The sequence below is a fragment of the Ambystoma mexicanum genome, chromosome 7p (assembly GCF_040938575.1).
Source record: "Ambystoma mexicanum isolate Mex_15411 chromosome 7p, UKY_AmexF1_1, whole genome shotgun sequence".
NCBI lineage: Eukaryota > Metazoa > Chordata > Amphibia > Caudata > Ambystomatidae > Ambystoma > Ambystoma mexicanum.
In genome coordinates, this window is record NC_090939.1 from 705,371,838 (window position 1) to 705,397,548 (window position 25,711).

At 43.1% G+C, this 25,711-nt stretch overlaps 1 protein-coding gene across 2 annotated transcripts in view; it reads right to left on the reverse strand.

The window, feature by feature from the left end:
• The window catches only part of CLTRN (collectrin, amino acid transport regulator), a 382,340-nt gene that overhangs the window by 299,499 nt on the left and 57,130 nt on the right, over positions 1 to 25,711 (reverse strand). For both annotated transcript variants that reach the window (XM_069636785.1, XM_069636786.1), the window contains exon 3: positions 9,459 to 9,544. In XM_069636785.1, the coding sequence (XP_069492886.1) occupies positions 9,459 to 9,544 (86 nt within the window). The remainder of the gene's footprint in view (positions 1 to 9,458; positions 9,545 to 25,711) is intronic.

The following is a 25,711-nucleotide window of genomic DNA, read 5'->3' on the forward strand; positions in this document are numbered from 1 at the left end:
ATCGCGTTCTGCAGCTTCAGATCTCCTTCAAATGCGACAGGCTTAGAGTGGCTGAGCAGATCAGTGTCAAACACGTCTCCGTACTCAGCAATCACACGATTATGATCGACTGGCATTCCGGTACAACCCAGCTGATGATTATAGTTTGAGCCGGCATGTTCTCATCAGCACCATGACTGAAGTGTGTCCTTATTGGAAGGCTCTTAAATTTGATGGAGAAACTAAAGGAATGTGTTGCGCGCCGGGAAAATTAAACTGCCTCAACTTAGAGAACCGCCAGAGCCATTAAAAACTACCCACAAGCATTGTGATACTAAAAATATTACAAACGTGCACTTTCTCTTTTCTTTATTTTCCATTTAACCAGACTGAGCCACAGCAATCCGTGGCCAGGGACAGATAGTTTTTAATCAAATGCTCTGACCGAGGCATGATCATCAGGTTTAATTTTTATTTTAATAGATGTGTCCTATTTCAGAAAGCATAAGTTATTTCGTAATATCTTTTTCTCTTTTGTTTAACCTTTCCCTAAATGACATGGGATTGAAAAACTGGATTGGCGTCTCTTTATAAGGTACTGTAAAATGCAGAAATGTAATAGTGCAATCCCAATTGGAAGACATTTTGCTCAGACATTGCTTCAGCCTGCCAATACGGTGTGCATGGTAACTGTGCCTCCATATGGGAAACTGATGATGAATGTGATTGCTCAGCACTTATAAGCAGCAAAGAATTTGGAAGTCTAAGGAAAGATGTTTAGTGTTGTTGTTAATTTGTAAATTGCACTTCCAGTGGATAAAAAGTTTCAAAAACACAGGGGAGCGTTAAGACAAAGTAACCTTATTAGACATAACAAATGTACACAGAGCAATCTGACAATGACGTAGCTATCTCCCTCCGCTTTTGATCCAATTTAGGAACTACAAATGAAAAATAATGTATAGCAGCGCTTGAGTTACTCTGTGAACTTAACTCAGTACCTAACAAATATTGCTCTCATAAGAAGTCCGCTGTCCCTCTTTCCACGCCTGACCTTGCACAAGTGATACACACTCATCTGCTTATGCACAAGGAAAACATGTTTACTGTAATCATGAAGACATATCTATTGGCATTGCCATTAGCAAACAGGGGCGACATTTCAGCCAATTAGGTGGTTTGGAATTCAGGGTTTACTATATGGCAAAGCCCATGCTGCAGGCAGACCACCGGCAACTCTTCCCCCATGTCACTATTTTTTTTCTAGCTGCACTGGCGGCCGCGTTGCACCCTACCGCAAAACTTGCTCCCCTAACCCCCTCACACACCAGTGTCCATCTGCCATTCTCCTGGCCTCCATTTACCTTGGGTTTCATGGCCATTGTGGCCACCTTTGAAATGTTTTTAAAGGAATCAGTGCATGATGCATCCAAAGATAAATTCTCCTAAAAATGCATGCATGGGGTGCTATTAGCTATAGGTACCTCGAGGGGACTACACCAGCCAATAATGGCTCAGAGCCCATATCTAACTTGAGCCAAAGGGCCATTACTGGCTGGTTAAGTACCCCTTTCAGTACAGCGTGCTGAAATGTTTGGGTTCTGATAGGATAGGTTGCTAGGTTAACATGAGTTAGTAACAGAAGGAGGTCCATGGACAAAGGGTACCAGGTTATTCATTTTCTTTAGTTTTCATTTATACACATATATTTGTGTGGAACTTTTCCATGGAAAAAGAACAGGACAAAACAATGAGCTATAAAGGTAATGCACTGCATGTGTTTTTTCTGAAAACAAATTAAGTAAAAATGTGCTTGATTTCAGGTTAAAATGTTTTTGAAGAAATATTGCTGTTACCGGCTGCAGGACAATGCACCTTTAAGAAGGGCCCACGTGTGCATTAACACGTGGGCGGTAATGGGGGAGGAGCGAGAAGGGGACGTGATGCAAGGGCAATTCAGTTGTAGATTGGAATAAAGTAAAGATGTCCACCCTAGAGAATTGTCTCTGTGTCATCCCTTATCCGCCTCAAAGAAGGTAACAACTGGAGTCGAGGCCATATTACGACCCACCATCCCAGGAATTGACATGGAGGCTCACCCCGTCGGAGCTGACCCATCCGCCTACAATAGCTGCAGGCGATTCCGCCCGCCTGCTCGCTCCTGCTCCTCTAACACTCTCGCGATCCCGCTGCTTCACATGCCAATGAGTGCAAAGTAATCCTGTCAGCTGCAGACACTACAGGTGACCCCGCCTGCCGGCTCCTTGTTTTTGCTCCTGTACTTCCAGTGACTCTGCCGTTCTGGCCCTACACGTGCAGGCGAGTACAGCTACTGCCCTCAGCGTTCACGGGCGAATTTGCCCGAATCTCCAGCTCTAACAGAAGAAATAAAAGTTACAAGGAGCGCCTCTTATAACTTATATAGGCGCAACTGATTATAATTGACCTAATACGACTCGGGGACAGCTGCCAGTCACCGGATCCACAATAACAGTTACTGAATCAGGAAGCACAAGACGCTGATGCACAACAAACTGCTATGTCATGCATGACCAGAGTAGCCTTTCTGCAGAGGCTGCTCCCATTCACTTTGATGCCTCAAGCTGACAAATGTCCCAGGTGGTTAGAGTGGGTGGAAGACTTTCAGTATTTCGTCAAAGCAGTGGGGGATGACAAATCACCTGCATTACCCTATATCATCACAAATTTAGCAGGGAAAGAGATCAAGGCCATTATAAAAACAATCCCCCTGGAAGAAAGAAACACATATGAGACTTTAATTGACACACTAAACAGGAAACCCATAGTCCAAGCCAACAGAGTCTATGAATGATATGTGTTTAACCAATGCACACAGCAGTCACAAGAGATCATTAACAAATTCATAACACAGCTATGCCAAAAATGAGTACACTGCCAATTCTCTCAATTCTCGGACGATGAGGCCATCCGACTCCGATTGATTGAAGGGTGTATCTCCTCCAACGTCAGGAATACAGAAAAAAACCTTCCCATAGATAAAGTTATAGAGATGGCAAGAATTTATGAGAGGGTTGATGCCCAAGCAGCGTCCAAAGAAAACATCCCTAGCAAGAAGCCAGATAGGGGTGAACTGCTAGCCACAATACTAGCACAAAAGACAGGAGACCAAGCACAACTTACCTTTCCGCCACCCTACCGACAACAGAGCAGGACTCTGAGACTATGCTACATGTGTGGTCTAGCCTTCCCACACTCAGGGACATGCCCAGCACTTACGGATCAATGCTCCAATTGCGGCAGACAATTCCACTTCCAGACCATCTGCTGAGAAGGGAGACCATTCCCAATGCCAAGAACAAGCCCCATAAACACCTGGAGACAAGGAAACATAACCTACCCTCATCTACAGAATAGAGGAAGACCATAACAAGGATACATGCCAGGACCACGGAACTTTGTGAGGGTGGTTGAAGAGATACAGGATGAAGGATGCAGCCAAACAGATGACCAATACTCGCAATACTCACAATATGGGGATGAGTACAATGACCCACCATACCCGCCCTAAGGATATGCTATGAGCGCAACGGACCAATGCCGCAATACCTGACTGAATTTGACCAAGAGTAGCACGATGCATATGTACATCTGATTCAGAACAGCAGGGAAGGGGAGGAAGCACCAAGAGAATCCATTAAAATAGGAAACAAAATTCACTGCTTCCTAATAGACATAGGTGCAACAGTACATATTATGTGCGACCAAGAATTCCTACAAATGGCCAAGAAACACACACTATCCAGATCAATGGTAAGAATCTCCCAATGGGGCGCCACTCAACCACTACAATCTGTCGGCAAATGTACATGCACGTTGTCATACAAAAATCAATCGAGAATACATCTGCAGGATGCATACAACACCCCTCTTCAAGGAATCTATGTAGGCACAGATCCCAAAACTATTAGATGGACTGTAAAAACTGAAAGGAGTTGTCGTCAAACTACACATTGATAGCTCAGTCTTACCTGTCCCTCAACACCCGCGGAGATTAGGATTCCACCTCCAGGAAGCAGTATCTCAAGAATTGAAGCAGTTACTACAAAACAACAACATTGAACGTGCCACTGGCCCACTCCATGGATCACACCATTGGTAGTGGTCCCGAAGAATGGGGGCAAAATCCTATTATGCATCGAAATGAGGGTCGCAAACACCGCCATCCAGAGAAACCGACACCCTGGTCCCAGCATTGAGGACATGATTGTGCAATTAAACAAAGCCAACACATTCTCGAAACTTGACCTCAACCAAGTGTACAATCAGTTGGAGTTGCACTGCAGGGTCATCATATCCTTCTCGACACACAAGGGCATCTTCACATATCGATGAATGAATTTCGGCATCTCCTCCGCCGCTATTTCAGGAGGCCATACGCCAACTGATTCTCCCCATCAAGTCAGTACTAAACTACAGTGACAAAATCCTTGTCTATGGGACATCACAGGAGGCCCATGATCAACCTCTACTGGACACATGCGCGACACTGAAGAGGACGGTCCTAACTCTCAACCTGGCCAAATGCAAAATCAACAAGAGGAATCAGAGATTCTTTGGACATATTTTCATGGACGCAGGTATAGCCCCCGACCCTGACAAAGTCAGTACTATCACTAACCTAGAGGCCCCCACACAGGTGGCAGACAGACAGCGTGGCTGATTACTGCGCCAGATACCTTCTGCATTATGCCTCCCAAACAGAGTCCCTGCAATGATTCCTACAGAAAGACTCTACCTTTGAATAGACAGACTAGTGTCAAGAGGAATTCAATGGAATCAAGAAAGCACTAACAGAAGTAAAACGATTAACCTACTTTGACCCCAAGCGGGACACAAAAATCGTTGGTGATGCAAGCCCGGTGGGCCTTGGAGCCATCTTGTTGCAAAGACAATTACCCCAAAAGCATCACCAAAATACCACCCAGGATTGAAAGGTGAGGAATCTGCCTACAGGACTATGAATACACCATCATCCACATACCCGGGGCGGGGGCCGGGGGGTGGTAGTAATAACCCAGCAGACTACATTTCATGACACCTGAGATGGAACCAGACAACAAGAGAGGGCGATCTAGAACACATCAACTATGTCACAATAAATGTGCTACCACCCGCGCTCACCCTGGAGACAGTGGTCCGAGAGTCAACAAAAGACCCATCCATGGCCCTAGCCATCGACTCACAAACAAAAACAAATGGATAGACTACTGGAGACAGATCAAAACACACCCAGATGCAAATCGGACGGAGTTGGACTGATTAGCAAAGGTACACAGAGAGCTAGCAGAGATGTGCAATGAAATCCTGCTCAGAGGATGCCGGCTAGTAATACCACCCATGCTGAGATGATCAGTCATACACACTGCACACAAGGGCCACAGGAGCGCTGAGAACACAAAGAAAGAGCTACAGTGACATGTGTGGTTCCCATACATGGACACGCTAGTGAAAGACATGGTGCAACAGTGCCTACCGTGCCAGTGCACCACACAAGCCGAACCCCAATTGCTGATACAACATACACAAATCTCAGAAAGACCATGGGACAGAGGAGTAATTGACTTTTATGGGTCGATGGAAACAGGTGACTATCTACTCATTTTGATAGACTCATTATCACGGTTCCGCTTAATAAAGAAAACATCAACAACGGCGTTGCCCCAGGTGGGCACTATCAACGATGAAGTACTCCATGAGTGGGGAAATCCCAAACACAATAAAAACAGACAACAGGCCTCTGTTTAACAGTCACAAATTCACGATGCTTGCCAGTCACACGGGTTTCAAGCATCAAAAGATAACACCCAGGTGTGCCCAGGCAACTGGAATGGCCGAAAGGTTTATGTCCTCCATGAAACGAATGGTTCAGAAAGTGCAAATAGAGGGCACCTCTCCTCACCTGACCCTGCGGGGCATCTTAAGAGACTATAGAAACACAGTCCATGAAGCCAAAGGGAAAGCACCTTCCGAGATAATGATGGCCAGATAGCTGAGGACCAGACTTGTCAACATGCCGCCCAATCGGGGTGACACCGACCTTGAGATATAAGAAGGGACACAGAAACGTAGCAACAAGCCAAAGAAGAGGTTGATCGCAAGAGAGGGGCCAGACTGAAAGAACTAGGACTAGTCGAGGGGGTCCTCGTGAGACAACAGGTAAAAAAAACAAATAGACCCTCGATATAAGGCACATTCCTTCAAAATGGTGGCGATCAAAGGGTCCATGATAACAGCAGGCAATGAGGATCAAGATCTAACCATGAATGTGTCACAATTCAATCGCCTAATGAAAGGCAGTGAGGAACCCAGAACCGCGCAGAATACGAGGTGGAAAGAAATGACAGGCCGGATAAATCCTGGAGGCCACCAACCACCAGTTGGAGGAGAACACTGGCACAGCCACAGGAACCAGACGGAGAGCCACCCAGCAATGATTGTGATCACCCCAGAGAATGGTCAAGAAACCCCAATCACTCACAGAAGGGTGGTGAGATCGACCCTAGAAAACTATTGGGGGATGGTTTTACCGGCTGCAGGACAATGTGCCTTGTACCACATTGGCCAAAATGTGGGAGAAGCGAGAAGGGGAGGTGATGGAAGGGAAGTTCATTTGTAGATTGGAATAAAGTAAAGTGGTCCACTCTAGCGAGTTGTCTCTGTGTCGTCCTTTATCCGCCTCAAACAAGGTAACAATTGCAGTTCGAGATAAAATGACAAGAACGTTTTTCACGTATGAAGAATAGCTCTGTATGCTCGCCATTTCTAACTATTACTGTAGGCAGAACAACGTCTGTATAGATGTCCTGTTCCAAAAGATATGGCCTGCCTCCTTCTTACATTTGGATAAAATGACAAATTACACCTACTATGTTCTGTTATTAAACGTGCATGCAGCAATGGACTCAAAGTACAAGAATTAAAATAAGACTATGAACGTCGCCAGAGTGAAGTATATTTGATTCTGGAATATATGTGAAGTAATTATTAAACCGACCAAAAAGTGATGAATACAGATCACCAGATTCAAATGAGTTATTCTCATTTGAATTAGTTGCACGTTCAATAGAAATACTAGGTGGCATTTCTTCTGCCAACTGTAATAGCTAAAGATGGCATACAGAACTATTCGTGGTAAGGGTTTAACGTTCTAGTCATTTTATTTCGAACTGCAACTCGATTGGTTAAGACGTAATGATGTTCTGTACGCGATGCCATAAACACAGTGCAGAACGAAGATTTCCATTCGCCCTAATCGCAGTGTTTTGAAAATTAACAGAGGCCGCTCCCTTAAGACTACGATTTGAAATGAGGTTCACGTGTGCAGATACATTAAATACTACAAATTACTCCTTTAAAGGTTTGTAAGTAGTGTCATGATGTTTCAATGGTCTTACATGAAATATATAGAAAGCATTTTGTATTTAAACACCAGATTCAATTCGAAAAAATGCCATAACGGGCAAGCAAAACTTACAGAGAGCACTATGAAAGCGATCTGAAAATGGATGAAACATGTTAATACTTTAAGATTAAAGAACTCTCACAATGTAAGGGCTGATTTAGCATTTTATGCAATTTAAGTTTATATGCATTAAATTAAGTGTAGTCTAAAAACAGGTTTTGCAGCAATTACAAGTCTACAGATTCATGGGGGATACTGTCTTCTGCTGAAGACCCCCACAAAAAAAATACTATAAGGGGTTGAAACATGCATGTAGACACTTTATAGATATAGCATCTTGAACTGACAATCATTAAGTCAGGTGTAATCAATTTAGACACATCCATGTTTGTAAACTGTTTAATGTAAATGATTGATGTTATTTATTACATTTACTGGACACTTAGTGCTTGCTTTGTATAGGCACAGCACTTCACTCTTTTCACACAGCTCTTCTATCCCCCGAAAATTTGTGACTGCATAAGCTGTCGAACCCCTTCGTCTTCCCGTCCCTCCACACTCTCCTCACCTGAGTCTTCAGAGTGACCTGAGTTCCGTAGATTCCGCCGGCTCAGGTAGTCCCGTTCTTTTTTAGGTAGCACTTGCCTGTCTCGGTGAGAAGCCACAGTGACTGCTGAATAGACAGCCGTCCTGGGGCCCCTTTTCCGGGAACAGGCCAGACAAAAGGGAAAAAACCCACACGTGGGAAAAACCCTTAGGATACTTCTGGCAATGAGGTAGGTGAAGATCCAATCTTGTAAACAGTAGGACTGGAAGCAGATACGAGATCCACAGGGTTGAACACAGGAAGTAAGTCCAATGCTACACAATTCGAGGTGAAGGATGCCAATGCAACAACCGGCCCAAGGGAAATGCAGGGGCGGTAAGAAAGAGAGAACTTACAGGAGAGAATACAACAGAAAGAAGAAAAGGGAAAACTGGAGAACCGCGAGTGAAAAGAGCGGCAAAGAGGAGAAAAAACGCCCGCCGCCGGAGCAGCGAGACTAGGAGGAGGAAGCGAAGAAGTGCCGAGGGATCGGCAAGGAAGAGACTGGAAGAGGAAAGGCCGCCGCTGACAAAACGAACCGGCCGACAGAGAAGGAGAAGAAACTCTTTCCCAAGGATAAGGGACGAGCAAGCAGAGATAACCCGCCGCACGCCGAGGCGAGCAGAGGGCACAGCTGGGGGAGCGCAAGAACCAGAGCCGCTAGACTGAGGACCAGCAAAGGGTTGAAACGCAGCGACTGCCGGGCTTGAGGGGCAGATAAACTTCCGGCAGTGCTGCGATTGGCCAATGAATCGATACCAGACACAAAGAAGGGACTAAACCGCCCTACCTGCCGGTTTGCAGCCTCCAACGTGGAAGGAGCCGCCACCCGCGGTAGCGATTGCGGATGACAAATTTCTATAAATTGGTATATTCTGTGGTACATTTCTAGTAATTCTTTAAATGATGGTGAGCAATAAATGATCACAATAACTCTAAAATATGTTTGACATGAGACTGCATAGTCGTGGTTGGGGGAAGGTAGAGGCAGTTTGCGTAAATAAAATGGGAATGCTGCGGCTGCCAACAGCATAAGCACATAGAACCAACTTGACACCAAAAAGAGTTTAAAAAAAAGGAGTAAAAAAAACAAATATAGATTTGAAATGAAAAGCATTATGATACCATACAATGCAAACAATTCAAAGGGAGGAGCAAAAGTACAAAAAAAGCAAGAAAAAATGAAAATAATATCCGTATTTTTCAAACATAAACCTATATGACCAATAGAAACGTGATCAAATTACTAAATGAATTATTCCGCTCTGATCCAGAACTCTAATTTTTTATAGGGAATTGGTGATACAATTGATTTCACATGTATTAAGTATAAAAAAACATATACAAGATGATGTAAAATCAGTATGAGCCCATAATGCGGGTGGTCCCATTGGCCCAATAGCTAGTCATCATCGTCACATGAAACATGAGCTATTAGGTTTCACTCACTTGAATGCTTCATCATGTAGAGAACTTCTCATGGCAAAGGCAACCATTGATTGAAATAAATATTCTTCTGTCTGGTCCCATGCATACTAAAAGAAAGGACAATAAAAAAAGAGAATTGATCGTAAAATCAGTACTTCCACATGAGTGGCAATGTGAAAATAGTAAATGGAATCTTCTGGGGTTGTCCACAAAAGACATGTGCGTGAATACAATTGACAGAGATTTGAGATGCACTGTCTAGCCTGGGGCTAAAGGCAGCAAGAGCATGAAATATTAAATACTTTCAAACAGTTCACATATGGGGTTGGCACATCTGCGTGTCAATCTTTGGGCAGTCTGCTGCTACTTCACATGTTGCACCTTTCCAGGGGGATATGATGAGCAAGCAATGAATGGATTTTCTTTGCTATCATGATAGAAAACTTTAAATGTATTGGAGATGTATTTTAACCTTTGCATGGAGCCTTTGGGCACTCTCCTGAAAGATCCCAATATAGCCACCCACCAATACGCAGATGATACTCAGTTGTACATGACAGTAAAAAGCCCACAGGACATCAGTCGTCTCCACAATTACCTGTTCATTATCCATTCCTGGATGTTGACTGCCTGCCTCAAACTAAACCCATCCAAAACGGAATTCATCCTCATCGGTTCAGCCGCTAAACAACAACTTGTCCAACAATGGCTTAATGATATGTGCCAAAAGGGGTTTTATCTGCAGCTCTTGGATTCAGCAAAATCCTTAAGCGTAACCATTCACAGGAGTCTGACCATCCAGAAACACATAGCCACGAAGGCCCAAACATCTTTGCTCCAAATCTCCACCCTTTGTATAATCAAACCCTTCATCCCACAGCAGAACTTCCAGACTGTACCGCTGACTCTTGTGGTCTTGCGCATCGATGCAGAAAATTCCCTCCTGAAGGGGCTCCCAGCTGCTCACTTGGCTCCCCTAAAAGCAGTGTACAACACTGAAGCATATCCTATTATGGATGCACACAAATTTGACCAAATCACCCCCATCCCACACAAGCTACATTAGCTTCTTCTCCAGGCCAGGATGCTGTCCAAGAGTGCATATAGCATTTACAAAGTAATCATGAGTAGCACACCAGCAAATCTGGTGGCTCTGCTCCACATATTTGGTGGCACAGCAAGCAAATAGGCCAAGCGGCTTGAGTCACAACTTGTCCAGAAAGAAAGAACCTGAAAACGCTCCTTCACTTGTCACCGACCCACTCTGTGAAACTCGATCCCGGTATCAGCTCAGAATGCCTACACAATTCTCCAATTTTGCAAATGTCTCAAAAGATGGCTTTTTCAAAAACACCTGACCAAGGACGAATCCTAATCGATGCACATACTGACGCACGGACATCAACTCACAGTACTATGCTAGTGTTAAAAGATGCCAGACCAAATGCTCGCCCACACTCGGTACAGCGCCACACTGCTCTTGAGCTAGGTCTGTGCTTTAGACAATAAAATAGAATAAAAAGATATGGAAAACATGTCCCTCACTGAAATAAGGACAAAGTAAATTCATTTGCAACCCCTAAGATAACTTGGGGGACAAACTTACAACCAAAAACAAACTGTTTCCCGTGACCCCTAAAGTAGCAATCTCAGAAAATGTTATTTTTTTCTTTGCATTTCAAAAGAAGAAGTGGAAACAAAGTCATAAAGTAACACATACTAAATAGATACAACAGAGAAACTCAGGGACTAAGGGAATTTGTACGAAATATAGGATTTTATTAATTGTAACACCAAATATGTGATTTATGCCAACGTGTGTATGCAAGAAATAGTACATTGGTACTACTATTCTGAATCTAAAACCAAGAGTACAAGAACGCATAAGAGCAACCAAGAATAAAGACACAAAATACTTATTGGCCACACACTGGCTGGAAAAACATACACAAATGTACAGGAATACAGGAAGTAAAATAACCAGCCAGGCAACAGGAACTGAAATTATGCCACCAAGAAGCTACATGGATCAACAAAAGGGATAAAGGCATGGCTTCAGATTGCATTTAAATAAAGATCAAGAATTTTGTATTTCTATAAGAAAAGTGTTTTTTCTTCGAAAAGCATTATGGGAGAAATTGATAAACTTTAAGGCAATCATTAATATTGCATAACTAATATAATTATTCCTATTTAACACATTTTTTATACTGTGCACCATAAATGTATTGTATTATATTGTATATCATACAAAGCATACATACATTGTCTTTATTTAAAGGAGATCATCTCTCTGCATCCGTCACCGTTGCATCATATGTAATCATAGCATCAATTTATGATTATCATGCCAAATAAAAGAATGGCAAAAAAGTAATCAACAATACCAATATATACCAACAAACTGTTTTTACAAATATTAACCAGAAACAAATTGACATATTATATCACTATTGTGTGACATTAAATGACGTAAGCAATTACTTTATAGCAATTAAGAATTACATTGGTAAGGATGATGTCATCGCGTAAGACTAAGCAATGCACGTATTGGACATAAAGTGGCACATGCTATATAATGGCCGCCAACCTTCTCTAATAATATCCTGGCATCCTTGAGTAACGCGAAATAAGTGCCAATCTGCTGTGCCCAAAGAGACAATCTGAAACTCCATCATTTTACTGAATAAGGTAAAACATCTTTATGTATCACACTATTCATTATAATTAGAAATTATCAAAAGTGATATACAACTGAACTACTAAAGAGAGGCACAAGAAATACTATAATACTGACTTGATTCCACCTTACATTTTCACTAGATACACAACACCTCCTTGCAGAAACCCCATTTTCAGTGAAATGAAACACCTTAAAACAAGGAAAATAAACATTGTTAACTAAAAAAGTAAATCAAAGGTTAGTCAACCTTCTTTTCCATTTTTGAACCTTTACAAAATTTGAAGTATTTAAATATTTGAATGTAGTTGCTTTATCATTAAGTATGAAATGTATGTTCCCTATTAGGCATCAATTCACCAAACAAGAAAACTCAAAGTTATAACATAAAAGTCACACATACTCTCCTGATGCACCCTTATGGTGCTGAAACATGTGTAGATGATTTAAAGGATTTGAGAGATTTTGAGAATTCTTTGTGAAAACAAACAAAATGATCATTAAGTTTTAAAAACAAACATTTGAGTAATTCTGAGGATTCCCTGTGAAAACTGAAGTACTATCTAAGCACTATTAGACAATTATTTATATGGATGTCATAGTTAAAAAACAAACAAGAAGAAATTATAAATAAAAACTTGAGGATTCTCTGTGATGACTAACAATAGAATCAATCAAAGATCATAAAGTAACTTTTTTCAAGGATCTTCTAGTTTATCAATAGGGCCAAAAACAATTCATATTTGTACATGGAATATAGTCTCGGGAGGATAGCTAATGGCAACGTGCTCACCTTGGAAGCAAGACGGCACATAGCAACACAGGTTCGATCCCCGGGTCCGCGCTTAGAAACGTCGGGGTATTAAGTGCGTTATAAATAGCCTATCATGTCATATCCTATCATATCATATCATTTAAGCAACTACACTTTGGATTTAAATGTATTATATTTCTCAATGAACAATAAAAATTAGTGAGTTTCAATTGATATTGAATTAAGGGCAGTATTGCGCATAACACATTTAGGCATTAACATAGCCATGGCTAGTCATCGGTCCCATGCTTATTGTGGGTTGTAAATGACCAAAAACACCCATAGGATGTGGCTTTCTCTTCGCATTTTATCTTCATCCTCTCTGTGTCCCACTGCATGAGTTCTGCTGGTACCTAATAGTCAGAAACCTCTGAATTAATTATAACCACCGGCTTTGCTCTGGCCAGCCAGGCATACCAGTGTTGCAAATCAGTCTTGACCCTGTCACTAATGTGAGAAGGCCTTCCTAAACTGCTAGACCACAGGGCCTAAAAATGCATGTGGTTGCTTGTGTTCCAGTGCAGTGGCAACATGGCCTAGCAATTGAGATTGAACTGCATCCTTTGGTGGCAGCACCAATAGTCATTTCCTAATAGCTTGTCGCATTCTGTAATGCACATACTACAGAATTATGGCATGGAATGTTGCACAGAGCAACGTTAGTAGTAATATTTAATTCAAAGCCTTGCATATATCGCTTTTTAATTTTACTACACTCTCCCCCCCAGAATTACCTTTATGTTACTACTATCCTTATACCAACCTTATCGTTTCAATGATAATCAAGAAGTTAATGCAGCACAATATATACTTTGAATGTAATTTGTTATGGCCCTCAGTCAGTTGATGCACCTTCTGCAGAAAGCTATGTTCCAGCAAAATTACCTGTCATGTATTGTTTGATATAGTTAACCATTATATTTAGCATGATATGAAAAGCCGCTATATTCCCACAAAAAAATAAACATACTTTAAATTACAGAAACAAAAATTGTGATTCTAGGTTTGAGAACATAGTTGTAGGCAGCCTGCTTGAATTAGTGTGCTACCTCACTTAAACGTGTGAATGCCCCCCCCCATCTTCCTGGCCATTTGTGCTTTGATGGCTGTGGGGAATACATCATTGTCTGGCCAAGCCTCCTAGTTTAGTTTAGTTTAGTTTAGTTTAGTTTAGTTTATTATTTGTATAGCGCCGCCTGGCCCTAGGGCATCCAGGCGCTTGAGATGAATACAACAAGAGTAATGCAACAGAAATGTACAAATCGATTACATATTTACAAATTTACAGTCTTGGTGCATGCTAGTGAGGTAGGGCTAGGCATTTTGCGTTTCTTTGGATAGAAGCCAAGTTTTGGTGTTGTGTCTGAATCTGTGAAAGGACGGTTCTGATCTCAGCTCGAGTGGAAGTGAATTCCAAAGTTTGGAGGCAAGCACGGGGAAGCTGGAGCCACCTGCTTTTTGTAGCTTAAATCTTGGGATATTTAAGCAGTGTGTTTGAGCTGATCTGGTAGGGCGCGCTGGGGTGTGGTGCTTGAGGTTGTCGGATAGGTATCTGGGTGCTTGGTTAGCTAGGCATTTGTGTGTGAGTGAGATGGTTTTATGTTCAATTCTTTGTGGTATGGATAGCCAATGGCAGGAGCGTCTGGCGTCCGAGATGTGTTCATGTTTGGGTATGTTCAGGGCTGCTCGCAAGGCGTTGTTTTGTATGACTTGTAGTTTGTTGATGTTTTTCTGACTGGTTCCCAAGTATAGCGCATTGCAGTAGTCAACTTTGGAAAGGACTAGCGCTCTGGCTAAGGTGATGCAGTTGGATGGTGAGAGGTAAGGTCTGCTGGCATTGATGAGTTTACAGGTGTAAGCAGAGGCTGATGAGATGGAGTTGATCTGTCTTGTCAGTGTGAGGGAGGAGTCGAGGTAGATTCCTAGGGTTTTGACGCTGTTAGAGACAATGATGTTATTGCCGTCTATAGTGAATGCTTGATAGAGTTTGTCAAGTTTATTAAGTCTGGGTTGGGAACCTAGGAGAAGAAGCTCGGTCTTATCGTCATTGAGGCATAGGCCATGCTTGGCCATCCATTCTTGGATAATGGAATAAATGTTGTTGAGAGCAGTGAGGTCGGTGGAATAGTCGCCTGTTAAAGGGATCAGTATTTGGGTGTCATCTGCGTAGTTGATGTAGATGACACCCAAGTGGTCCAGTATGTCAAAGAGGGGTTTTGTGAATACATTGTATAGAGTGGGGGAGACACAGGAGCCCTGGGGGACACCGCAAGTGACTGGGGCTGGGATGGCAGAGGCTGTGGGTGCGAAGACTCTCATGGATCTGTTGTTAAGGAAGGAATGGATCCATGCGTTGGCGTTGTCTGAAAATTTGGCTGCTGAGGATAGATGTTTGCAGAGGATGTCGTGGTTGACCAGGTCGAAGGCGGCCGATAAGTCAAGGAGGAGAAGGAGGGCTAGTTTACCATTGTCTTTAATGTTGTCCATCTGTGTCTTGAGGTCGATCAGGGCGGTCTCAGTGCCGTGTTTGGGGCGGAATCCTGATTGTCTGAGTCCCAGTAAGTTATTTTTCTCAAGGTGGTTCTGTATCTGGAGATAGGCAGCTCTGTCGAGGATTTTTAGTAGGAAGGGTACAGTCGTTATGGGTCTGTAGTTGGTGGGGACATTAGGGTCAAGGGTGGGCTTCTTAAGTAAAGGAAGAACCCAGGAGTCCTTGAGGTTGTTGGGCACTATGTTGGAGGTGAAAGATGAGTTGATGAGGGAGGTGATGAAGGGAGCAAGTTGTTTGGCTGCATCTTTAATGATAGGGGCTGGGCAAGTGTCGCCTTGGCATTTGGACGGTTTAAGAGAGTGGATTATTTCTTCAACCTCTTTAATGGTTATGGTGGAAAACTCAAAGAGGTTATTGTCATCATTTTGGGGGGTGGTATGGGTATGTGTAGAGGGGGTGATGTTATCGGAGAGGGTGAGGCTTTCTTTCTTTGTCAGGATTTTGGCTTGTAGCGTTGCAATTTTGCCTAGGAGTGCTTCCTGGATGTTCGTGCACCAGTGGATGTCTTTTCCTGCAGTTCAGCCTCTCCGAATGATGTCTCTGAGGTTGCTGCTGCATGTTTCGAGTGAAATCCATCCAGTCACCCACCCGCTTCCTCAGGTCTGCATGGCCTCCTTTCTAGGGGGGGCCAGTGGGTGGCCTTGGGGGGCCTGGCCCCTCTGGCCCCCCTGCTGGAGCCGGGCCTGTGTCCAGGTATAGGACTGCTTTTAGACACATATTGGATCTTGAGGGTTGTTGATTGTTGTCCTGGTCAGGCATGTGAAGCACTGGTTAACTAAATTCAACCTGTTAGATTTTTGGGAGAGCTCTCAGATCACTGATAAAGGATTGAGTAAGAAGGTGAAGCAAGCAGGCATCCTGGTCTCTAGGTCATCTATGGAGAAGCGTGCCTCGAGCTCAGCTCAGGTCATGTGTATAGTAGAACAAAGCAAGATTTTGGTCATGAAACTTATCTTACCATGATTAGACCACGCAATGCACAGGTGCTTTATACAGAACTTAGGTTTAATACTCTGAAGGTTGCGGGCTTTACAAAGAACTGGAGCCATGCAAACGTACCAGCCTGCCCAGTTTATGTGGCTCATGAAGAGTCGCCAATTCACTTTAGGCAATTCTGTCCAGGCTATATGGACCTGAGATCAAAATATCTATGTCCATCCTTCAGCATAGCAAACATTCACCAGGCAGAAGATGCGATGGTCTTCTGCAAGAATGCTAGTGACCTTACTGTTGTCCATTTTGTAACAAAATATCTCTGCCGTGCTTGGCTGATGATGACCATGTTTTTAGACGCAAGTAGCTCTCCCTCAGGAGTTGAATCAGATTGATGACTAAGTGATCATTGTGCGAATACTGTGTGTATGTTTTTACTTTGCTTTTAACTATCTTTTTTCTTTCTTTCGAAAAGCTTTTCATTTTAGATATTTTTGTCATTCTGGTGGAATTCAATCGTCTTTAATTGCTATGTTTTTCATCTTGTAAAGGACACTCTTTTAACTTGCTGCGTGCAGTTGGGAACTGATTGTAAATATCTTTCGTGTATTGAATCCATGTTTTTGTGTGCTTTGATGGCTTTATGTCGAATAAGGCGGATGATGTTGAGGACAAAGTACACAAAAAAATCTATAAACATATTTCTCAATATGACAAACAAATACAAACGTATACCTTAGAAATTAATCAATTTTCTCTACATGTATGTGAGTGTTGCAGACGCATATTTTACGAAGTCTGTTAAATTTAACAGTGTAAATCAAAAGACCAGTGACCTTAACAACAAAATGTGTCTTAGACTTATCATGCACTTATTTATAGAAGAACTATTCCAATATAAATGTGCCTTTAGTGTTGTGAACATTTGGACCATAACAAACTACTGATGCGTTCAGTAGCAAACAATATGAAACCGCAGTCCATTCCCAAGATATTACAAGATATTACACATATATGAAGCTACGGTCATCCAAATAATACACCCTTTTAAAAATATTGTAAAGCTATAAACCATGCCTGGGAAAAGCACATCTAATGAATAAAGAAATGCTTTAAATGGAAAATGTGTACATTTATCGTGAAATATGCATGGCAAAGTACAAGCTGAAGGCTTGGCAATAAGCCATGACCAATGGAAATTGTAAGGTGGCCTTTCAGCACTGCCCAGGTCAAAGTAGTCACCGAGTATGTCACAGGCCATGCCTAATAGTCCCACCACTTTGCTCTGGGTGTCACTGTACGGCGAAAGGCAGACTGCCCATACGGCATGACTGCAGGTCATGCCCATGGGCACTGTCAGTATGATACTATATATAGCATGGAAAACAAAAAAATAATTCATGTACAATATTTATGGTTAAGTTTGCCCTCAAAGTGCATTATGGGTACAACATAAAACAACAAAGCAGCAAAGATTCCATTTTGCGGTTTCTAAAGCAACCCCAACTCTGCTACTGCTCTTGTGAAACAACCCCAACTGGCCCACAGGCTTGCACCGCTCATGACCACCAACACAAACAACACACATGTAAATCCGCTGTGCATAGAACCTGACCAATGATACAAGTACTAATGAAAACTATGACTAATTCAAACTGGTTGGGGTTAGATCAACTTTAGAATGAGGGAACATTAAAAAAAATACCCCCAACAAGTGTACAAGTTAAAATGAAAAGTAATTGTCCCCACCCGAATCAACACAGAGGAACTTCATGAGCTGTGCATGGCAGTGGTAGAGTCATGGTTGCTGTGCAATGGTGGTAGCACAGTTATGGTTGCTCAGAAGCATTAACTTCTAAATGTGTATTGTTTCTTTTTATTTTGAATAGCAGCCATAACATCCCTTTTTCATTTAATGTCTAATTTTTTTTTTAAGGGGATACTTACCATTTAGTCCCGATAGCCAATCATTTTTTCTAATGTCTTCAAATCCCAGAGCATCCGCTGTTTCAGTAGATTCTGAAATGGAACCACTTGGGACGTCTCTTCCTTGCTGTATTCAGCCTCTGTTGTCTCATAGTTTTCATCTGAGGTCAGTCACCATTAGGTTGACCAGTTTCACACAGTTTCTACTGCATGCAGTTGCTCACATGTGAGTTTCTACTGAGTTGACATCATGAAGATTGCAGGAGTGATTGTAGTTTGAAAGCGACACTGAAGTATGATGGGCCCTAAACAGAAATCTATGTGCACATATAATACCGTAGAAGTTGCAGTAAAACCCTGAGCTATGATGGGGCTTCTGAATCTCTTGAATTTGTTGGCTGCATCACTTCCTTCTTCTGCAAGGACCTCCTTGGTCACAAGTAACCAGGCCAGACGCAGGATGCTGCTGCAAGCTGCTAACTCAACACTGCCCCTCCAGTCAGCGACCCTGTCACACATCCAAACTGATGGTCTCTGTGGGTGTGAAAGGTGTTGTAGGGCTTCTTGTATGCATCTTATTTGAACCATTAAACAATAAAGAGTCCCGATGGATCCACCGTCTGAGAAAACTTGACAGACTAAGAGGCCTTAATGAAGAATTTCCGGCCTACCAACTACAGTCGTGAGTTTAGGGATTCATAACAAGAATCCCACTTTGACTCTCTTTTGGACATGCAATATTGAAGCCCCAGCCGCCACACCTTGTGAGCGAGCCTGCTTTCCTAGCAGCATTAACAACTAGAATTCATCATAGACTCAGCCCACTATTTCTCCATTTTTTATAGAGAGCTGAGCGTACACTCCTATGCGAGGGCCGGTATAGTACCTTAACAGTGCATTGTGGTTTTGTCCTTTAGCAGCCACACAAGGGCGGTTCGTCCTTTTTTTCCATTGGTCCCATATATGGCATCTTCATTCCAACACACTCTATGGGCCGTGAACCTACTATTCATCATCTAGCCAATAGTGTTGCAATACTGGTGATGGCATAGGTTGCTTGACTGAGCACTGTTTAATTGCAGATCCCAGTGCTACAATATTATCCACACCAGGTTGGGACTATAAACAAGGTGGGACTACAACCAATCAGTGAGTAGAATGACACATATATGTACACATTCACCCCAACATGTTCGGGGTCGTGCTTTTAATTACTATTTACAGTCTCTAGTGTTAGGCGGAAACCTGTGCAGTTCCCTCTGGGACCACTGCAAAAGATTTAGGACTACAGGTGTTTGGCAGTAAACCCACTTGGTAGCAGTCTGTACCACACAGATTCACTTGGTAGCTGTGGCTGAGCAGTCAGACTTCTCTCAAGAAGAGTTAAGCAGTATGTGGAGTATACAATATAGGACAATTCTTCACAGTAAGACAAGCAAACACGCAACAAGGCTCCAGTGTAAAGATATTAAGGTATCTATTTATAACGGAACATCTATAGAAAACACTATGGCACTATCACGGCAAACACTTCAAATACAATTACTCTACGAAGAAGAAACGATCAAACCCTCTAACAATATTTCGACAAGTCTAGGTTCTACCGGCATCACTTATTTACAGACAGAGGTGTATGCCTCAACCTAGATGGCACTCTAATATTAGTTAGGACGGGAGAGAAAAATAGGCAGGTTACGAAATCAACACAGTTCAATACTTCACGGGTAAAATGCAAGGCAAGAAGGCAAGAACCACAATAGATCATAAAGTTCAGAGGCCAGGCCCACTCGGAGAGAGGCAAGGCGATATGTCCCAAAAAGTCTCTAGTGGAAATGCGTTCGAGTCCTTGTAGCAAATTGTTATCGGAAGATTGAACCAGTTCAGAACAACACGCTAGAGAAAGCTTGGAGGCGACCCAACGGAAAGGCGAGGATTAAGACACCTCACTCAAACCGATCGAAAGGGAAGCCAGGCGGACACGGTACCTTGTTTGTGGAGAGACAGCTCCGGCGGGGGCAGTTGTTCCTGGTGGTGGATGCATGTCGGGTCTTTGCCAAGAGTAGAGATGATCTCGTCGTCGAAGAAAAGTGAAGTCCGGTGCACCACCAGGGAAGAGACCAGCCGAGGAGTGCTCCGTCACAAGGCACCACCTTTTGGTCGCGGTACAGGGGTAGTGGCTATCCGGTTGCCGGGGTGCTCTGCACGGGCAATTCAACCACCGCGTCCTGAGGCGAAGAAAAAGCAAAGGGGACTGGTTGTTCCCACCAGTCAGGGGAAGAGACTCTCTGGCAGGGAGATCTCCTCTGTCGTCGGGAAGTGGTGAGTCGGTTCAGCAGGGCTCCACAGGAGGTGTCGTCGTTGCAGGTCGGCTCAGCGTTACCCTCGTCGGATTCTTAGGTCCTGTGGCAACTTCTGAAGATCCAGTCCCAAAAGCCCTGCTTTTATGCAGAAAACCCCCATTCATTCAGCCTAGCTGTCAATCAACACTCGCTAAGTGGTGAGCAGGGAGGCTCACCACTTGGGCCAATCACTCCAGAGTGCGACCGGAGTTGGCAAGGCAACTCGGTCCAGGGTGCCTAAACCCCCCCCCCCACACCCCTGTGGTAACCCAGACAGAATGGCACCACTTTGGAGGGTCTCTATACAGTGGGACAAATCCCATAGGGTTATGTTCGGGGTCGAACATAACAAGTAGTTTCCACTGCCACCAGCCAAAACTCCACGAGGGGGGACGGGACAGTGCCCCCTCGAGTAACAGACCCAGGAGTAATAGAATTACCCCTACTAGCATGTCCACAATAAGATGGTTTGTACTAGTTCTGTTAGTAAATTTAGGTCTAGTAAAGCCGATGGTGACTTTACATGCCCGGGGAGACAGTAGTCAGTCCCCGGGTATGGAGTCTATGGTGGAGGTCCGCTAGGACGCCCCAGTGTTACGGCACGTAGGGTGCGGTGTAACACACATAGAAAAACATATGAGACCCTATGGAGTAAAAGACCCCATAGCCCATAGAACACATTGACATTCAAAGGAATTACACACATTCATGTCCAAGAGTGGGAGGAAAAGAGTCTCACTCTTGGCAGGATGGAAAAAACAAACTCCAGAAATCCAGCAAAGCCGCTGGGGGACTCACTAGGTTAGGAAATTCAGCCTAAACAGAGAATTCTCCCTAACATCTAGTCACCAGTTTAGCACTGACAGACTCCCTACAAAACTGGCAGGGTCACGAGTCTTGTCCGCCTTTGATTCAGGCTGTTCTCAATAGCCACAGGAGGCTGTGTGCGAGATGTGCTTAACACAAACGCAGGATGCTATTCCATGTATGTCCGCTACACATCCAATTGCGCGCTTTACTTCTTTGTAAGCTGCGCCTCCAAAATCGTGTCTCCAACGTGACTTGGATTCTCTACTGGGAGCACAGCTACTCACTGGTCACGCTTTTCAACAAGGTAAGCCTTATCCTTGCGGTTCACAGACATCAGGAGAGTTCACTGGAGCCTCTGTGAGCTTACCGGTATACTGTTCTACGCATTTCTTCATTGTAGAAACTTACGCTTGGGAACGTGCATTACAATCAGCTGGTGGAAATGACATACAGCGTCAGGAATTCATACACAGTGTTTTTCACGACTGCAGTATAAGGTACAGCTAGCCTAAAATGTATATAGAAAATATTTACATTTAGGATTTTGTACACACTGCTTCATTTTGTTCTTCCAGGCATTCTGGCTCATGTGTATACTTATCATGTTTTCTCTAGTTACTGTTGCATTCTTTGCAGTCTCACCACTGTGACATTTGGCATGTTTACTTCCCAGCGCAGTCTATGATGGGATCTGGCTGAAACTACAGTTCTTTGCCCTATATTTAGCCCTAGTTCAGGTAATTATGTCTCTCCTGATCTGGGCAATTATTTAGGTTGCTCTACACCGGCATGTTTCTTAACATACTATATGTCAGGGAAGATGGGGTAAGTAGGTAGCATGCTCACTACTACACTGTCAGGAACTGGCAATGGAAACTATGGAACGTTTGGAGGCATTGACTTATGCAAGTTAATGTTCTAGTCCCCATTAAACATGGCGTCCTGTCCTATAAATTCCGGCTCCGCCCACCCTGCCGACGCGTTGTATCTGTGTATTCGACTTTTTACTACGCTCTTCACTCCTGTGGCTTTGCCTTATGCGCTTTCCCTTGTCAAACCTGTTATTGCCCTTGCTTTCCTAGTTTCGTCTGGGGTCCGCTAATTTCTATGTGTTTCATTGTCCTCAACCTATCTTTTGCCCTTATATTTTACTTTCTCTATGGTTCGCTGTCCTTGGCTTTCTGTTAATTTTTTGTCCGCCTCAGACATTTGTTTACGTTCCCCTACGGCTTTCGCCAATCCGGCTCTCTGCCTTCGTCCGCGGGGAACGTTTGTTGCTTTTTTTTTCTTTGTGGCACGTGCCGTCTACCTTTGCTGCTTCGTCCAACTTGAGCGCGAGCAGCATTCTCTTTCTTTGCGGCGCTTGCCGTCTGCCTTCGCTGCTTCATCCGCCTCGGGCGTGCGCAGCATTACTTTCCTTTCCGCCTATACTTTTTTCTTATCTTCTTTTTTCAAGGCGCCTGTCCGTTCCAACCTTACCGTTCTGACACCGTGGAACCATTACCATATCCTTCAGTTCCACGGGTGTTCCCTGCATATTCGGAACTACCTCTAATTCTGACCTGCCCTTCTTTGTGAGACACCCTCCTTCTTTTTAATCGTGTCCTCACAGTGTTCCTTTCTGCCAGTTCTTATTGCTTTCTTTAACTGTTATTCAGTTCTTCTTTTTTCTGCTTCTACCCTTCTGTACTGCTTTGGTAATACATCTTCACAAGGCCTTCCTTATCCAAGAAAACATCAGTTCATTCAGTCCGGATTGCCTGTTGCTGTATCTTTGGACTTTGGAAATCGCACCTTCTTTGAATTCCACCATCATACCAGGGTTTTTTCTGCCTTTTGGCTTTTTCCCTGGGAGCAAGGCTGGCCCCCTGGGGTTCCCCATAGGTAGAGTCTCACCTCTGCCAAAGTGGCCTCCGGAGGGGCTAGACCTTATTTGCACGAGAAAAAAGGACAGAAACTCAAGTTTAAGAAACCCCAGAAGAAGAAAAAGGATCGGAAAGGTACTGAAGCGGCCCTTCAGGATCTTACTTCTGAAGAATCAGGTGAGGAGAAGGGAGAGACACTCACCGAGCCTGACATACACCCTTTACCATCTAATGATTATACAATTTTCTTTGGATGGCCTTTATGCCATTTTTTGTTCTTCCTGCTTGAAGCTTCTAAGGTGATTCTCCTTGTATGTTTGGCATGACTCTCTGATAAGTCCACAGTGCGGTTATCCATATTTTTTACACACTACCGCATATCTTTCACTGTGGATCATGGAAGCACTTTTACTCTTTTGGATATTGGTTTCTCACACATTTGCATTTGGTGTCTTTATTCTAGTTTCTAGCTCCTTCTATCCGCTATTTTTACTTTTAATTAGTCAGTGGTGTTGGGAGCAACTTGGAGAACTAGAGACTTCTCTATTGTTCTTCTTTCATATGATTTGCCCCTTGTATGTTTTTTTATTTTATGATTCATTCTTTTTTCTTCCTTTTAGGGGCACTACTCTTACATATCTGACCTCCGGTCCTGAGGAAGGCGGTTTGTTTAAGATCAACACGCCCAAACGTATTAGACCACGCCTGGTTGACTTTTTTAGCACCAAGTTGTGGGCCATATGCCTGTGAATGCAAGGACAGGCTTTATACGTAGACCCTAGCAGACTTGTAAGAAACAGTGGGCTAGTGCTTATATATGAACCAGTTTACACTAGCCACGGAACCCAAATTCTACAATAAATAACAATGTCATATTTTTTTGAAATTTTGAAACATACACTTTTGGACTTGTGAAACTGAAGTTGGGTTAAAATTGAGCTATTTAACAATATTCTTCACCGTAGGAGACGAATCCAACTTATATGATTGTTAGTGAAACGGTATGCTTAATGGAAAGTCTTTTTTTCTTTTTACTGTTTTTGTTTTTCATTTACTGTTTTTTCTGTTTTGTTGGTTGACACTTAATCACTATTGTCATGTATGGTTTATGTTCAATTTAGATGATTCTTGTCTTGTTGCTCTATGTAAAATGCTTTAAATTGAGCTTGTTTTAAAAGAAAATTTTTACATATCTTGTAAAATGTTGCTGAGGTTTTGTATAAAAGATTGATTTATGTTTTGTAGCAAATGACAAGTGCTTTGGAGTTTTTTCTGGTCAGGCCTTATCTTTAGGCAAGAAACAAAATTGAGTGCAATGATCCAGACAATGTGATACATTTTGGTTTAATATACACATGTGATGTTATTTTGAATATTTAGAGAACACTAGGACACCATCTGGGAATATTGATTAACACACCCAGTTAGGAGCGATCTTTGATCTCGCATTTTTTGCGCCCCCCTCTTTATTGTTGTTCAGAGAAAATGAGGTTTGTGCAGGTAATTTATGTACCGCAAGACCCTTAGATTGCTACCTGTGGGGACACACTTTGTTGGTTCTTGCTGTCTTTTCCCAGTGCCGCATAGAGAAGGGAAATAGCCCTCCAGTATATACGTATATATGCATTTTATTTGTTAACACAGCATAAAACCAAACGTGTGGGAGAGTTGAATAAAGGTCTCTACAGATGCTGATTTAATCCATTAAGATATAATAATGGTATTGAATTTACAGCCATATTGGTGTACATAAATATCTGCAACAGGTGCTTAAACCTCAGATATGGGGGACTCCACGCAGTGTCGCTGGGGTGCTGGCTCTGTTGCGGTGGTACCCCACGCAGGATTACCGGGAGTGCATGAGTTTGCAGTTGAGGAGCGGGCAAAGGTAGGCATCAGTAGCAAGAATTGCTTGCGGAGGGCGTGTCAGGGGCGTTCCGGCCATTGTTTGAGAACGGGTTTACTTTGCGGCGATGAATCCATGAATATGCTGAGCATGCAGAAATCTTTCTGCGCAGGTCCGCGGAAAGCCGTTCTTGGTGAGCGGCCTTTGCAGGATGATTGCACACTTTTCTGTGAATCGGGTCCTTTGTTTTGTCAACTCTGAGCTTTTAGAATCATTTCCACTGTTGCAATGTTTCTAGCAATGAACAATGATTCATTATAAACTCACTTTCTCTGCCTGCAGTGTTTCAAGTAGCCGTTCATTTGCACTGGGCATTAATGGGCATTAATGTTCACTTTCCCACCATGCAGCATTTTAGAGACTAAATAACCATTCAGTTCACTCTGGTATGTTTGACTATTATCCTCAGCAAGTAGTGCGCCAAGCAGTTCTCTTCTTCTGGATTTCAGA